General features: G+C 40.5%; 1 protein-coding gene across 1 annotated transcript; it reads left to right on the forward strand.

Moving 5' to 3' along the window:
* Positions 1 to 2,531: 2,531 nt before the first annotated feature.
* On the forward strand, positions 2,532 to 11,921 carry LOC148138222 (putative G protein-coupled receptor 139). The gene is made up of 3 exons (XM_087981892.1): positions 2,532 to 2,601; positions 3,907 to 4,086; positions 11,011 to 11,921. Exons 1-3 carry the CDS (start codon positions 2,532 to 2,534, stop codon positions 11,919 to 11,921), a joined length of 1,161 nt encoding a protein of 386 aa, XP_087838018.1.
* Positions 11,922 to 16,905: the final 4,984 nt, after the last annotated feature.

Below are 16,905 nucleotides of genomic sequence, written 5' to 3' on the forward strand. Positions count from 1 at the left end.
TACGAAAGCAACCACCACAACACACACAAAAGAAGTTGCATCAAGACACTATTCAAAAGGGCCACAACACACTGCAGTACACCACGACTGCAAAAAGAGGAAGAAGAACACCTATACAATGTATTCATCAAAAACGGATATCCCTGCAATTTCATCAACAGATGCCTAAGGGAAAGACAACGGAATGAGGGCATGCCACAACCCAAAGGACTAGCCACATTACCATACATCAAGAGTATTTCTGAACTGACAGCCAGACTACTGCGACCACTAGGACTCATAACAGCACACAAACCAACAGCCACTCTCAGACAACAACTCACCAGGACGAAGGACCCGATACCCAGCATGAGCAAAACCAATGTAGTGTACAAAATCCCATGCAGGGACTGCACAAAACACGACATAGAACAAACAGGAAGACATCTAACGATCCGCATCCATGAACACCAACTAGCCACGAAACGACACGACCTTAGGCAGCCACACACGCAGATGACAATCAACATGAATGCGACTGGGTCAACACTATTATTATAGGACAAGCCAAACAGAGAACAGCCAGGGAATTCCTAGAGGCATGGCACTCATCCACAGATTCAATCAATAAGCACATCGACCTGGACCCAATATACCGACCACTACAATGGACAGCTGGAGCTGACAACCGGAAGCGGCAGATTCAAACCACTATAAATGCTGGAGGAAACATCACAGAAGCGCATCACAGGAGGCTGCCAAGCACTGAGGATGTCAACGAGACGGGGACGAAACGTCTGCAACACAGATTCCCAGCTTGGCGAACAGAACCACAACAATGAACACCCGAGCTACAAATCTTCTCACAAACTTTATTATCTGAATACTAACAGTTTCAGGAAAAGTGAGGTGCGACGAGACCTGGCTATTATGGTGGAATGTTGGTTGAACTTTGGCATGGAGGTGCAGCAGGCAGTGAGTAAAGCAAATTGCACGCTAGCCCTCATAGGAAGAGTGGTGAGTATCGGCGTAACGCTGTCTTGCCGCACTTATACAGGGCCTGGGTGAGGCCAGATCTGGAGTACTGCATACAGATTTCATCTCCTCGGCTGAGGACGGATATTCTTCCTCTTGAGGCAGTCAAGCAATTGTTCTACAGACTGATTCTCAGGATGGCAGTGATGATATGTGTGGAAAGTCGAAAAGTTTGACGATAGAAAAAGCACAGTATGTCAGGCAGCATCCAATGGGCAGGAGAATTGACGTCTCATATGTGGTTCATCGAGAATTTGCAGGGGCAAGACAGTGAGACATAAATTGGTGAGGAGTGTGCATGAGGGGGCCTTAGGAAGGATGATGATATTTGGATATAGGTAGAAAGTGATTTGATACATTGGTGGGAAGAATGGATTGGATGGGTGTGAAGGAAGCTGGGCAGGTTGGTGAAGTCAAAAGGGCGGTGTCGAGTTGGATGGTTTGACCTGTGATGAGATGGGAAGAGGGGAGATGAGGGAAATGGTGAAATGGACATTGATTCCGTGCGTTTGGACAGTCCCAAGCAGAAGATGAGATTCCGTTCTTTCAGTTGGCGGGTGGCTTTGCTTTGGCAGTGAATGAAGGACAGAAAAGATTGATTCGACTGGGCTTATATTTACTGGAATTGAGAAGAATGATGGGCAGTGTCACAGAAATATATGAGATCCCTATGGAGCTGGATACGTTAGATTCGGGAAAAGTGTTGCTGATGTTAGTGATGTTGATGAAGTCTAGAAGTGGGGATCAGAGTCTGATAATAAGGAGTATGCCAGTCAGGGTTGAGATGAGGAAGAATTTCACCATTCAGAGAGTTGTGAACTGTTGAATTCTCTCCCGTAGGTTGTTGTTCCGGCCAGTTCATTAGATACATTCAAGTAGATATGAGGAGAGGGTGGTAATGAGATACTGAGGTTTAATGATCAGCCATGACTCTATCTTATGATGTTGCGGGCTGGAAGGACTGAATGCTCTACTTCTGCATCCATTATCTAAATTTCTATGTTTCTAATATTGCGAATATGGTACTGCACTAATAAGGACAGCAATACCCTTCATTTTTGTATATTCAATGGCTATTGTCATCCCAAAGGCATTTGTTAACCCCTTTCTACAATATTACTTTCATACTAAGTGTGGCAGGAATTGTTTACCCACTCACTCTGCATCTCATTCATGGTCATTCGCATGAAGGTTCAAGCAAATGAGGCTGCTTACGATAGTGCTGTCAAAATGGACATCCTGACCAACCCAGTCATCCTGAATGTACATGACTTTTTTTTTAAAATGAACTAACAATATCGATATGAATTTTCATTTGATATCTGGTTTGTCACGCAAGTAAATAGAACCCTTGGGCCTGTATTTGTTAAATGAATGCAACTCATGCTAATTATGAATAAACTAATTAATTCCTTTGTGGATTCATAAGTACATAAATGAGTACATAAATAAGTACATAAATAGATATGTCCACCGCCAGTCAGTGTCTTCCTGTTCCTACATAATTCACTGAGAAAATGGATAAAACAGTAATAATGCTGGTCAAAGAGTTTTACTACCCGATTATTGCAATCATCGGTATACCTGGTGAGTGATTACTGTCTGTTTCTTTATATATGCGATGATATGTATGTGTTGGTGTTGAACTGGGATGGAAAAACTCAGAAGTCAAACGACACCAGGTTATTTTCAGGTGTCTTCACCTAATTACGAGCAGTGCTCCAAAAGCTTGTGATTTCAAATAAACCTGTTGAACACTAAACTGATGTCGTCTGACTTATGATTAAGTAATTGGTAATGACTATTGCATTTTTCCTACTATAAAACAGAAAGGTCATGGTTTCTGCAGAATAAGGCTTCTAAATCCGCTCGTCAGGTGAGAAAACATTCTTTTCGATCATGCTGCATCTGCCTTAATAAAATAACATTACTCCAGTTGCAATATTTTTGAAATTACTGCACAAATGTTTTAGTAGCGTTGCGTATCACTCTGTGCAGTTCAGACTGAGGTTATAATGGTATTTCAGGTATCTATGGTATTTATAAAATGGTAATGGGATATATAAAATGTGCAGAGGAGATTTACCAGGATGTTGCCTGGAATGGAGAATAGGTCACACGAGGAAAAGTTGAGAGTGCTAGGCCTTTTGTCATTGGAACGGCGAAGGATGAGGGGTGTCTTGATAGAGGTTTATAAGATGATCAGGGAATAGATAGAGTAGACAGTGAGAGACTTTTCCCTGGGTACAACAGAGTATTACCAGGGGACATAAATTTAAGGTGAAGGGTGGAAGGTATAGGGAGGATGTCATGGGTAGGTTCTTTACCCAGAGAGTGGTGGGGGCATGGAATGTGCTGCCTGTGGGAGTGGCAGAGTCAGAATCATTGGTGACCTTTAAGTGGCAATTGGATAGGTACATGGATAGATGCTTAAGCTAGCACAACATCGTGGGCCGAAGGGCCTGTTCTGTGCTGTATTGTTCTATGTTGTATATCTATGTGTCACTTTCAGTGCAATGTCCAGATAATGACCTTCATTGTTCAATTCTTTTTCATATTGATGCTCAGTAAATGGAATAAATTATTCTCAGCAAGTGCTTCTTAATAAATGGCAATCAGTTGTTAAAACATGTCTAATCTTGTCTCTCCTCCTTACAGCAAATGTGATGACACTTATAATTCTGTCTCGAAGGAACTGTGGTGTTTCTAAATGCATGTCGGTCTACATGGCAGCCATGGCCTCAGCGGATCTAATGATTATTTTCATTGACGTAATCTTATACCGCATTTTCAGTTTTCATTTTCCATTTTCATTCTTGTCACATACTCCAGTGTGCAGGACGATTTTATACACGATGATTTCCAGCGTTGACTTATCTGTTTGGTTCACAGTTTCCTTCACATTTGACCGTTTTGCAGCCATCTTTGATCCGAAATTTAAACGAAGATTCTGCACCCCAAGAAATGCTGGCGTAGTTATAACAACGTTCTCTTTTGTCAGCTTTCTCAAGAATATTCCGACTTTGTTTGCATATGAAAACCAACAAATAATTGACGGAGTGCAGTGGGGATGTCAGTCAAGTGCGGATTTTTTTTTCTCACCACCAGGTATAGCTTTCGTTTGGTTTCACAGCAGCTGGGTCGTTTGGGTTCCTTTCACACTGATTCTCCTGTTTAATTCTTTGACCATACGCTCTATTCTACTGGCCAATAGAATACGCCAAGCCCTCAAAAGTTGTAGCAATAAAAATTGCAGTGATCCAGAGATTGAGAACCGGAAGAAATCCATCATTCTATTGTTCTCTGTGTCAGGTTGCTTCATATTGTTTTGGTTGACAGCTTCCGTGAGCTTTGTGTCAACTAGAATATCAAACACCACTTATTACAAAGGCGACTACAATGATCCAGGATATATCGCCCATGAAGCAGGGACATTGCTGCAATTTTTGATTTGTTTACAGAACCCATTCATTTATGTAATAACCCAGAGGAAATTCAGAAATGCACTGAAAAATATGATGAGATGTCTCTGGCCATTAATGTTGAGACCAGTTGGGAAATGGAACTAAAAGTAAAATAAAAATTCTAACAAATGAATTTCATTTGCATAGCTTTTTTAAAAAATCATTGCGTGTCTTGCTTTGTTGTGTTTCGTAAAAATGCATGAATTATTTTCCTCATAGTTATTTTATTTTGTAACAGATGTTGTTGTCTTTATTAGTTGAATTCCACTTCTCCAACCTGCTTGCAGGTTCATCGTGACAGCAAAAGCAACATCTGCTGAAGTTCGCCATTCAGTCCGTCCATTCTGCTCTGCCATTCAATCAGGTGATGTTTCATATTTCCACAGTCTTGTCTTTTCTCCATGACCCCGGCTTTCCGAGAAACATCTATTCCAAACGGAGGAGAAAAAATTACAATAACTTTGGATTGGACATTTGGGCGAGGCAGGAAATCAGTTATATTCTGGATACAGGAATCCATCAAATCAATTTTTTTCTCATTTATAAATTTATTACTGCAAGTGTTGTAATTTTCAATTTTGTCAGATATATAAAATCAAAAGAACTCGGAGCAGGAATTGGCTGTCCAGCCCTTCGAGCCTGCTTCGCCACTCAATAAGATTATGGCTTATCTTTTTGTGGACTCATCTCCATTTACCCGCCTTTTCACCATATCCCTTAATTCCTTTCTTTTTCAAAAACACATCCACATTCTTTTTAATAGCGATTACTGAAGTGGCGGAAACTCCTTACCAGGGCAAGGAATTCCAAAAAATAAAAGCCTTCTGGGCGAAGAAGTTCCTTCTCAGTTCAATTCTAAGCCTGTTTCCTCGAATCTTGAGGCTATGCCCTCTTGAGGAGAAAGTGAGGTCTGCAGATGCTGGAGATCAGAGATGGAAATGTGTTGCTCGAAAAGCGCAGCAGGCCAGGCAGCATCCAGGGAACAGGAGAAGCGACGTTTCGGGCTAATGAAGAAGGGCTAATGCCTGAAACGTCGATTCTCCTGTTCCCTGGATGCTGCCTGGCCTGCTGCGCTTTTCCAGCAACACATTTCCAGCTATGCCCTCTTGGCCTAGTTTTGCCTCCCTATCGAAAGGTCCTATCTATTTCTATTTTATTGATTCCCTTCATAATTTTATGTGTTTCTATAAGTTTCCCCCTTCATTATGCTGAATTCCAATGAAGATAACCCAAATCTACTCAGGCTGTCCTCATAAGCCAACCCCTAAGACTCCGGAATCAACCCAGCGAACCTCCTCTGCACCCCCACCAGTGCCAACCCATCCTTTCTAAACTAAAGAGACCAAATCTGTAGACAGTACTCAAGGTGTGTATCCATGACATTTTGTGTAAATGTTGAAGTAGATTTCAGTAGCGGTCTCATTCCCAAAGAGCAAAGACCTACGTGATGTGTGTTTAATGGATGAAATCGAGGGAAACCGACAGAATTAACACAGTCTTCGAGCATTGGTTTACCTGAGTTGGCTGGATTGTTATTTTGTGAAACGGCATGTTATCGGCAGCATGTATTCAATTCCATCGCTGATCTGAGATTGCTGTGAAGCTTTCTGTCTCAAGCTCTTACCTTGCATGAGGTCTGCTGGCCCTCAGGTTAAATCACCACCAGTCGCATACATTTCTAATGAGAAAGCAACACCTATGGTATGGTAACGGAGAAGCAGAATATCAAAATGTTGTCTGTATTAATTGTCCTTATTGATATCAGGAATTTTATTTTTGTTTGTGCAGAGCGTTGTTGTCGTGTATTTGTCTGTGAAAAACTCTGAAAGTAATCCAAAAGTTGCAAATATTTTAGGAAACTGTGCATACATAGTAAGCATTCAGGATTAAAATCGTGTAATGAAAGTCTTGTGTCAGATTGGATAGAAGGATGAACAGGGAAATTAGGTAATTTAGTAATCGAGAAGGAGGATGAATCCTGTTTACAGAAAATTGAATGATTATGATCTGAGGCATAATATTTTAGCGATCATCTTACAATATGCATTGTACACGAGTTTTATTTTTAGACGCCCACTGTGAACTTTAGTGACAGTAGGCAACCTCACAGTAGAATTTAAAGAACAATTGCACATTTTCTGCTGAGTTGAGGGCAAATATGAATCACGGAGTTGTGTCTGCGTTATGAGTTTATTCAAGTCTGAAATGCTGCGAACACTAAGATGTTTCTAAAATGCAAGCAGAACCAATCTTTCCTCCGTGTGAGATATGACATAAATATCAATGAGATATCATTAGCTGCTCCATGGCCACTGTGAAACAGATCACTGTGTGTGAGTTGCGAACTGTCAATGCAGCCAGTTTGTCAGTTTGTTGAAAGCTTTTCAATTGCTCCACGCTATTTTTAAAAAGATAGGAGTACATGATTCTTAATTTTCCAAATGTGCCCAAGGAAAACAAAAAAGCTCAGCGAGCAAAGGATTTTATGTCACCGGCTAACTCAAAATTAATTTCCAAAGAGATTTGTGCCGAGAGCGAAGGTATCTTTTAGACTTCATTTGCTCTGCCTTATGTTATTTAACAGGCAGTTCTCGTTTTAGTTCCCACCAGTCTCCCACTTCGTGTTAAATGTGTAAAGTATTGAACGTTGTCTGGCTGTAGTTTGAACTCTTCGTCCTGGGCTATTTTCCAGTTTTGGCAGGGGGAATAAAAGTGTGCCAATTTTTTTTTAAGTAGACAGAGCCTAAGTCCCGGATGAAAGTGGGAAAATAAGTCATACTGCAAATACATTCAGCAAGTAAGAAAAGTAACCTGGCTTACACCTCATGTTATGTCATACATTGAGGGTGATGCTGTGCACTCCTCTACATTTCCATTAACAAAGGTATCCCTTCAGACTCTTCAACATCTTACAAAACCTTCTGTCTCTGACTGCTGGAGAGGCCGTTGATTAAAGTTGATTTGAAATGGATTCACAGGGCTTTATATTTGACATGAAATGGCCGAAAATGGAATTAGCTCAATATAGCAGAATATTAGTGTCTCTAAACAAAGTTATGGGATAAGATAGTGAAAGGTCCCGTGGGAGTCATAAAAGAGTCTCTGTAAGAAGAATTTCATCAAATTCCTGTATCCAGGAAACTTTCAACAGAAAAGCATTTCTATAAAGAGTACCCTTGAAAGGATAAAGAGATACCTGGACATTAACCAGAGTGCCCAGTTTGTTATTTAGTAAAATGTGGAAAGGAACGTTTGGTTCTACAATAATCTGAAATTATTAGGAAATATTCTTCAGAAATGCAAACCTCTAAACCTACGTCAAGGCATGAAATTGAAGTCCTTAAGGAGATATCCGTAGTTGAAAGAGAAAATCTTATTTTTGTTATCAACTGGGACAAAATGAGCAATTCATGTAAACAGATCATCTCCAATAGAGAACCATAGCGTGGGAAGGGGTAGAGAAAAGTCATAAATCACAGTAATTATGCGGTGATGAAATAAACAGTTGAGGTTTTACGGATCACCAAACAGCTTTCTATGTCTGTGAATTTCTCGAGTAGATCGTTGCACCCAAACATCAATGGAAAGATAACCAAGATAAATTATAAGATAAAAGTGGGAGTGAATTCACGTATATTTGTACAATCAGAATCCAAATAACATTGCTTTAACTACTTGGTAAAACCGCGAAACTGATTGAATTTCACCCCCACCAATGGAACTTGAATAGATATTGTCTTATTCAGTAAAGAAACTTTGTTCAGCTCAGAAGCGAGAAGATTTATCTGAGAAATAAACCTTTGTTTAAAACCAAATTAAAGCATGCGAAGTGGAGGCGATGGCCTCGTGATATTATTGCTGCATTTGTAATGCAGAGACCTCTAATAACTTCTGTGGATTCGGGTTAGTATCCCAACTCGGCAATTGTTAGAATTTGAAATCATCAAAATCTAGGATTGTGAGTCGGATATTGGATTAACGCATTTGGATCAGAGATGTCCTTCAAGAAAGGAAACTGACACCTTCTCTGGTCTGGCCTCATGGTGACTTCAGACCCACAGCAATGTGGTTGACTCTTAACTACTCTCTGGGCTATTAGGTTGGGACAATAACTGTTAGCCACGCCAGCGACAATCTTACCTCAAGAATGAACCAAAGAAAACGGCACAAGTCGTAAACTGCAGCTTCAAGAGAGATAGACTTTGGGTGCTTGCCCACTCAGGGCCAAGTGAATGAGACGCTGTCCCCAATTCATCAATCCTGTTACAGAGCTAAGGTCACTTTTTGTTCCAAGGAATCTTTAAAAATAGCTTTATATAAATTGGTAGCGATTACCATCCTTTTAAATCTTCTGGAGTAAATGTAATGCTCAATATAAATTACAGCACAGTGTTCGGAAGATTCCTTAAGGATATGTAAGCACCCAGGTTACTGGCAAATTTCTGAGAAGGAATTCAACTGCCTGGATTGGAATAGAGTCACAGAGTTATAGAATAATGGTGTCCTACTGCTTGGTGACAGGTCCAAACTGATTCATGACGATCAAAATGTCCGTCCACACTAAACTCCTGTCCCTGCAATTACTCGATATTCCTTAAACATTTCATGCGCGTGTGTTTGTCAAAATGACTTTTAAATATTGTTAATGTTTCCACCTCAAACACTTCTACCGGTAGCTCATTCCATATGCTATGCCATATTGACTGAATTGGATTAAACGAGATGCAATGCAATATCCAAAAGACAGATGATAAAGGTGAAAATAATGGGAGGACTGAGCGGTGTCAGTAGTGTTGTCCATCATTGATTGTATGTTCACAGGATTGGATGTGTAAATTAGTGAAATGTGGATAACAATGACATCCATGTTGCTTGTAAATGCTTATAATGCAAAATGTATAAAACTACTGTATTTGTCTTGGTAAAGGCAGAGTATCCTATAGAGGGACGTTTCCCACCCTGCATTGGGAAGGAGCTGCGAATGAAAGTCCATTGTAGTACTAAACACAGGACTCAGGATGCCTGTTTTTATCTTTCCCTTGAACATGCACCAATATGAGTATGAAAATGTGTTGCTGGAAAAGCGCAGCAGGTCAGGCAGCATCCAGGGAACAGGAGAATCAACGTTTCGGGCAAAAGCCCTTCATCCGGTTCCCGAAATGTCAATTTTCCTGCTCCTCGGATGCTGCTCTACCTGCTGTGCTTTTGCAGCACTACTCCAATCTTGACTATAATCTCCAGCATATGCAGTCCTCACGTTTGCCTTATATTTCTCAATGTCCACATAATTAAGGAGTGGCATCATTGCGATGTTCAGGCAGCATCCTGTTCCCTGGATGCTGCCTGACCTGCTGCGCTTTTCCAGCAACACATTTTCAGCTCTGATCGCCAGCATCTGCAGTCCTCACTTTCTCACCAATGTGAGTATGCTTTCCCTCAGCTGTAGTCCCACCATAAACAGTTCAACCTGGTACAGTCCCGTTGAAATGAGCAGCGAATTTGAAAAATGAACTTCAATCTAATTGTAGGATTGGAAATGCACTCTTTGTGTTTTCTCTAAGAATTAGATAGTAGAGTGGAATGTGAAAGACATTTCAAGGCACCTCTGGGCTAAACCACTTAACTACTGGATTCTCTAGCCAATGAGAATGACTGAAAGAAGTCTGGTGTGTTGCATACCTGAGGAATTTGCGGCCGAGGTGGAAAATCTTGGAGCTTCATGAAAAAATCAAAAAGTCAGAGTAGGGTGGGGCTGCTATTTTGAAAGACATACTTCAGGGAGTTTAAAATAATGTCTGAAAAAGATGCGTTCAATTACTACGTTGATGAACACAACAGCATTTCAGTATCATTTCTGGTCCTTTAGTCGCCCACCAGCCCTGCAGGACCCCACGAGCGTGGTATCGTTCTTGATGAGAGGGAAGGATTGTGAAAATCCATCGTGGGATTGCAGGAATAGCATCAATTTTTTCATTTTCTTTTAAGTTTGCTTTCTTTGGTGAAACTGGTCTCTCATCCCCTGTCTCAAATCTGTTTCCTTATGCATCTCTCACGTTGTCTCTGCCTGTGTGCATCCCCTCTAACCCCGCCCCTTCCTGCTATTCTTTACGTTCTGTGTCTGACAGATTGTGTCTTTGTCTCTTTTCCTCTCAATCCCTCACCATTATAGCATCGCTACTCCAAATTCCGGTTGTGAAATGAAGTTCAATTCGTGACATTTATTTATTATAGCAAGGCACGAAGCAGGAAGATTCTGAAGAAACTTTCTTTCCTGTGTTCAGTTTTTCTTTGGGATCAACATTTTCATTCGTGACCCTTCGGAAATACATGCTCAAACACTTATTTTCTTTTTGAATCCAACATAACTGTTACAAATTGCATGTTATCCTTTCGCCAAATGAACAATGCCATTTTCCATTTCATCTGTCTATCTGTAAGTTTCTCTCTCTCTGTCTCTGTCTCTACTTGTCTGTCCGTCTCACTCAATCTCTCCCTCTCACACTCATTTTATCTCGCACTCTGTCTCTTACAGCCAACCTGGTGACAATAGCTATACTCTCCCGAGGAAGATGTGGGCTCTCAGGATGCATCACTCGATATCTAATTTCCATGGCGGCCACAGATCTCCTTGTTATTATCGCTGCAGTGATTTTAAGTCGGCTTCTGGCAATTTACTTTCCAGTTAGTTTAATAAACGCCACAACAGGATGTCGTCTCATAATTCTTCTTGTCTACGCTTCCCGAAACTGCTCTGTCTGGTTGACTGTCGCTTTCACCTTTGATCGGTTCATAACCATTTGTTACCAGAAGCAGAAAACGAAATACTGTACAGAGAAAGTAGCATCTTTCGTTATAGCAATCGTCTGCGTGCTGTGCTGTTCAGTAAACATTCCATTTTACTTCATATATGAGCCCTTATATACCATTGATAGCGTAGGCTGGTACTGCAACATTAAGGAGATCTTTTACACATCTGTTGTTTGGAGAATGCTTGAAACTTTAGACCGTATTCAAACTCCATGTCTACCGTTCGTCCTTATTTTACTCCTTAATGCACTGACTGTCAGACACATCATAGCTGCTGGTAGATCCCGCAGGAGACTCCGATCGCACAGCAATGAAAATAATAAGCGTGACACAGAAATGGAGAGCAGGAGAAAGTCCATCATCTTACTCTTTGCAATCTCAGGCAGTTTCCTCCTGTTGTGGTTGACGTACATTGTGTATTTTCTATTTGTGAAGATTTCAGGTAACAGATTTTTAATCGGTTCCAATCTCAATGATCCCAAATTTATTCTGCAGGAAAGCGGGTACATGCTGCAACTCTTAAGTTCATGCACGAACACGTGCATTTATGCAGTGACACAGACAAAATTTCGAGGTCAGTTGAAAGATGCTTTCAACTACTTCTCCAAACTGATGACGAAATGTCATAAACAGTGAGGCCGACTGAATTGATGTGACTTTTGAAGTTCACAAAGCCCACACATAGCAGTATAAATCTTTAGCTCAGCAATTCTGGCATACGGGTCATCATAATGCCCAGGTTTGTTAATTCACGCCAATGGCAGCCAAGTCAACCCCTAATATCGCTTTAGAAATTCATTGCAACCAAATGTCAAGGAGATAGTTTCTCAAGTTTTCACCTCTTCTGCCAAGTGCAAACGCTTACCAAAAAGCGATTTCCTTTTGAAATGGAGTTGATTGATGCATCTGTGAAATCTGGATGAAAGGATAACCGTGGTCGTCTTTGTGAAAAGCAGTGAAAAGTAATGAGGTGATTTTGTTTGAAAAAAAAGGTGCATAAATGTAACTTCACGCACTAAGAATGGCTCTCATGTTAAACGTTAGAAATAAATCAAATATAATTCTCGTTAAGATTGTGACTTGACTTCCTGAGGGCTTCATACCTCTGAATTGTAGGAGACACGATCTGGATTGCATTTCAAATGCAACTTTCTGTCAAACATCACAGTCTGAGAGTCATAGAGCTGTGCATCACAGAAACAGACACTTCGGTCAAACTGGGAGAAAGTGAGGACTGCAGATGCTGAAGAAGGGCTTATGCACGAAACGTCAATTCTCCTGCTCCTTGGATGCTGCCTGACCTGCTGCGCTTTTCCAGCCACATATCGTTCACCTCTGATCTCCAGCATCTGCAGTCCTCACTTTCTCCCAGTTTGACCGAAGTGTCTGTTTCTGTGATGCACAGCTCTCTGACTCTCAGACTCTGTGATGTTTGACAGAAAGTTGCATTTGAAATGCAATCCAGATCGTGTCTTCTACAATTCAGAGGTATGAAGCCCTCAGGAAGTCAAGTCACAATCTTAACGAGAATTATATGCGCTTTTCCAGCAACACATTTTTTCAATTTCGGTCAAATTGGCCATACTGACCATACATCCAAACTGAATGTACTCCCGTTTACCAGCACTTGGCCCATATCCCTCCACACACTTTCTGTTGAAAATTCCAACCAGATGCCTTTAAAACGTGATTGTACCAGGCTCGGTCACTTCCTCTTGCAGCTCAGCCCATACATGCACCATCAGCACTGTGAAATGTTGCCCTTTACGCCCCTTCCACTCTCACCCGAAACCTATGTCCTCCATGTCTGGATCCGCCCAATCTATGGAAAGGACTTTGTCTATTTACCCTATCCATGCATCTCATGATCTTAAAAACCTCTGTAATGTAACCCCTCAGCCAGCGAAACTCCAGGGAAGATAGCCTCAGTCTACTCAGCCTCCCCCTTTTGCTCAAATCCTCCAACGCTGACAACAAACTTCTCAATCTTTACTGAGCCCTTTCAAGTTTCTCAACATCCGTCAAATGGTTGGGACCACAGAATTGCCTCTAGTGTTCCAAAAGTTGCCTTAGCAATGTCCTGTACAGCCGAAACACGAACTCCCAACTCCAGTTCTCAATGTACTAACAAGAAGCGAGCATCCTGAAAAGAAAATGAGCTCGGAAAGGGCTTATGGAGAGTAATAGAGAAAAAAGCACATGCAGTACATCAAAATAGGCTCAGCAGATAACCAAAAGAGTACAAGGATTAAGGAAAGTAAATGAACAGAAATAATAGAATTGATAGCCGCAATTATAATGACGAATTCCATTAACTCCATGCATTTATTCAGTTATCTGTCAAATGATGGAGTAAACAATAAACTTTTGTCTGACATCCTTTCAAAGTTCATATGTTGTCAAGATGACAACCACTTGAATTTTTTCCCTAAACGATATGAAAAAATTGTTTAAATTGCATCATTATTTACATTTCGTTGCCATTCTGAGATAAAATAATTTCGCTTTTTTAATATTGTTGAGCGAAGCAGCCAAGGTGTCTTAAGATCAATTTTGAAAATTTAAGTAGCCCTAATGTCGTAAATGCTTCTTCATTTGACCGATTCGTCTGTTGATGGGTTTCAATTCTTTAGAACTTTTGTTCAATGGAATTTTGAAGCTAATATTAATCAGGAGGAAGCTGTAGATGAGACCGATCCAAGTAAAGTCGGTGATTGGAGCTGTATGTGTGAGTCTATGTAAGGGAGCGTTATGACATTTGTTGTGAACTAGATGTAAATTTTGTTTACACAGTTTTGATTCCAAGTCTCAGGCTGACAAGGACCATTTCCTCGTCATATGTAAAATTTCTTTTTTAAAGTTAATGTCATTGTTAAATTATAAAGCCTTATTGAATAGTTTAGTGTTTATGTAAAAACAGAGCATGGAAGCATGCTATTCACTTAGTCATGCCTTGGCTCGCATTTGACACAAATATCCATGAACACGCTGGATCCATTGTCAGCACTGCTACCTCATAGCATCAGGTACCGAGGTTCGAATCCAGCCTCGGGCAACCATACATGTGGAGTTTGCACATTCTCGCGTGGACTGTGTGGGTTTCGTCCAAGTGCTCAGTTTCCTCCCACAATTCAAAGATGTGCAGCATCGGTGAATTGGCCATGCTACATTTCCCATAAGTTTCAGGAATGTTTAGTTGCATTAGTCGGGGCTAAATGTAAGGTAGGTGGGTTACACTCTATGGAGGGTCTGTGTGGACTTGTTGGGCTGACGAGCCTCTTTCCAAACTGTAGGGAGTCCATTACATTATTTCTCCATTTCCGTGTATTTTATTTTCCTTTCATGTCCTATATCCAATTTTTATGCACGTTGCTGCTGAATCATCCTTTGAGTACATTCTGGATCACAATGACAGTGCTCAGGAGAATTGTTTGATGATATCGCTTCTAATTCTTATGTCAATCTCATTAAATTTGTGTCCTCTGTCCATGAGCCTTTCGGCCACTGAACGCAGTTGCTCTTTATTTAATTTTTCCTTGCACTTCGCTTCAGATTTCACTGCTGAAAGGAAACTTTCGCACATTCACAAATGTAATAAAATGTTGATTATGTAAATCAGAAACAAATTCCTGAATAAACACATCAGTTTGAGCAGCATTTGTGTTGTATCATTAGACTTAGAATGAGAACTTTGCTTCGATCTTCACAGCTGCAGCCAGTTCGACCAATTTTCCCCAGTATTTTGTGTTTTTATCCCAAATTATCCACTCTAGCTCATAGCCCCCATTCTGGAAACCAATCCAATAAATCTCATTTGCATCTACTTCATAACCTTTTATCCTACCTAAAAAAAAACTGCAGCGGCAGCTTCGCTAATATTTGCATGCTTTTACCATCTCTAGGTCTTTGTCTCAATTTATAACATCTGTTTTCCCACATGCTCTGAACCATGTTATTCTGTTTAAAGATTTGTGCATGAAGATCTCCAAATCCTGAATATTGTATTATTTTGGGTTATATTCTGATTGAGAAAAACAAGTAACTTCCACTGTACAACTTGTCTGCGTTGAATTTCATCTCCCAAGTGTATTAATTTCACGAGCTTCTTTGCGTTCCCTTGAATGTATTAGTATTTTCCATTCCTTTTACTACATTTTGAAGTTTCCAAATTTGCCATGACCGGCACGAGAAATAATCACCACTGTTTCCAGAGTTATCGTAAATGTGAAAATTTGATTAAACTAACTAAGTGCCCTAATTCAGTTGACTGTCTAATTCAGGCCACACCAAGCTTTTTTTCAATCATTGACGAGAGAAAAAAAACAGTTTATTGTTCGCAGACAGCTTTAACCAATGAAGTAAATATAGAAAAAGCTGGAGATACTCATTAGTTCTGACGCATCTGTGGAGAGAGAAACAGTTAACATTTCAAATCTGGAATGAAACTTCTTCAGTGTTCTCTGTTCATTTCAGATTGCTAATATTTGCAGTGTTTTGCCTTCATTTAAGTTTTAACCAAGAGCAAGAAAGAAATATGATTTGCTAACTTATAATTCCTTACTGTGAACTTCCACTTTCTTAAACAAAAATGTCCCATAGGCAAACAGGCAGATGCACAAGCAAGACACATCTTACAGTCGGGGAAGGAACAAGACAGTCGATGAAAGACGCATGATGTCCTGCCTCGATTTGCTTAACTTCTCTTCCAGTTCCTTTTAACTGAGAAGATGTTATTCTGGACTTTACAATTGTCACTTTTCCTTTCGTTGCTTCAGGCTTCAATCTTGCAACATTTCCTTCTTTGACTTTCAAGAAAAGAATTGTCAGAGAGAGAAGGTAGCTTTCAGAAGTATCGTTTTTTTCCTGATTCTCAGAAGGGAGAGAGAGAAAGGGACAGAGAGCGAGAGAGAGAAAGAGAGATGCATTTCACTTCTCCACAGGCCTCCCAACTCCTGTACTCAATGCACTGACAAATAAAGACAATTGTACCGTATCCAATTTATCTGTGACTCCACATTCAAGGAATTATCAACATGAATTCCAAGATCTTTGTTCAGCAACATGCCCCAGAACTTGGCATTAATTCTGTACTTCCTACTGTGATTTGCCTTTCCAAAATGAAGCAAATCATATGATCTAAATTAAACTCCAAAGAATTTCCACCGTTCTGCCCTCAACAATACTTTTCGTTGCTTCGTCAAAAAACTCAATTAATGAAACACGATTTGTCACGCACAAAGTCATGTTGACTATCCCTAATCAGTTATTGTCTTTCCAATCACATGTAAATTCTGCCCCTCCGGATTTCCTCCAAAGATTTACCCACCTCCTCTGTCACGCTCACTGGTTTATCGTTCCCTGGTTTTCGCTTACCACCTCATTTAAAAGGTAGCAAAATGTTAACCAACCTCTAGTTTTTCAGTTTGTGGTCATCAATGATGCAAATGTCGCAAAAGGGCCCGAGCAATCATTTCCGTGGCTTTCAACAGATGTCTAGGCCAAACCTGATCAGGTCTCGGGTACTTACGAAGAACATAAGAACAAAGATAACATATAGCCTAGGAACAGTCCCTTCGGCTTTCCAAGCCTGAGCCGATCGAAATCCACTGTCTAAACAATC

Source organism: Chiloscyllium plagiosum, unplaced genomic scaffold (genome assembly GCF_037043375.1).
Source record: "Chiloscyllium plagiosum isolate Xiang-an unplaced genomic scaffold, Cpla_swu_hap1 HiC_scaffold_41, whole genome shotgun sequence".
NCBI lineage: Eukaryota > Metazoa > Chordata > Chondrichthyes > Orectolobiformes > Hemiscylliidae > Chiloscyllium > Chiloscyllium plagiosum.

What these genes read in the sequence shown, in the direction of transcription:
- LOC148138222 (XM_087981892.1), top strand. Translation starts at nt 2,532, where the DNA reads ATGGATAAAACAGTAATAATGCTGGTCAAAGAGTTTTACTACCCGATT. An exon ending in TGCAATCATCGGTATACCTG is followed by an intron (nt 2,602 to 3,906) that starts GTGAGTGATTAC and finishes TTTGGTTCACAG; the next exon opens with TTTCCTTCACATTTGACCGT. An exon ending in TGACGGAGTGCAGTGGGGAT is followed by an intron (nt 4,087 to 11,010) that starts GTCAGTCAAGTG and finishes TGTCTCTTACAG; the next exon opens with CCAACCTGGTGACAATAGCT.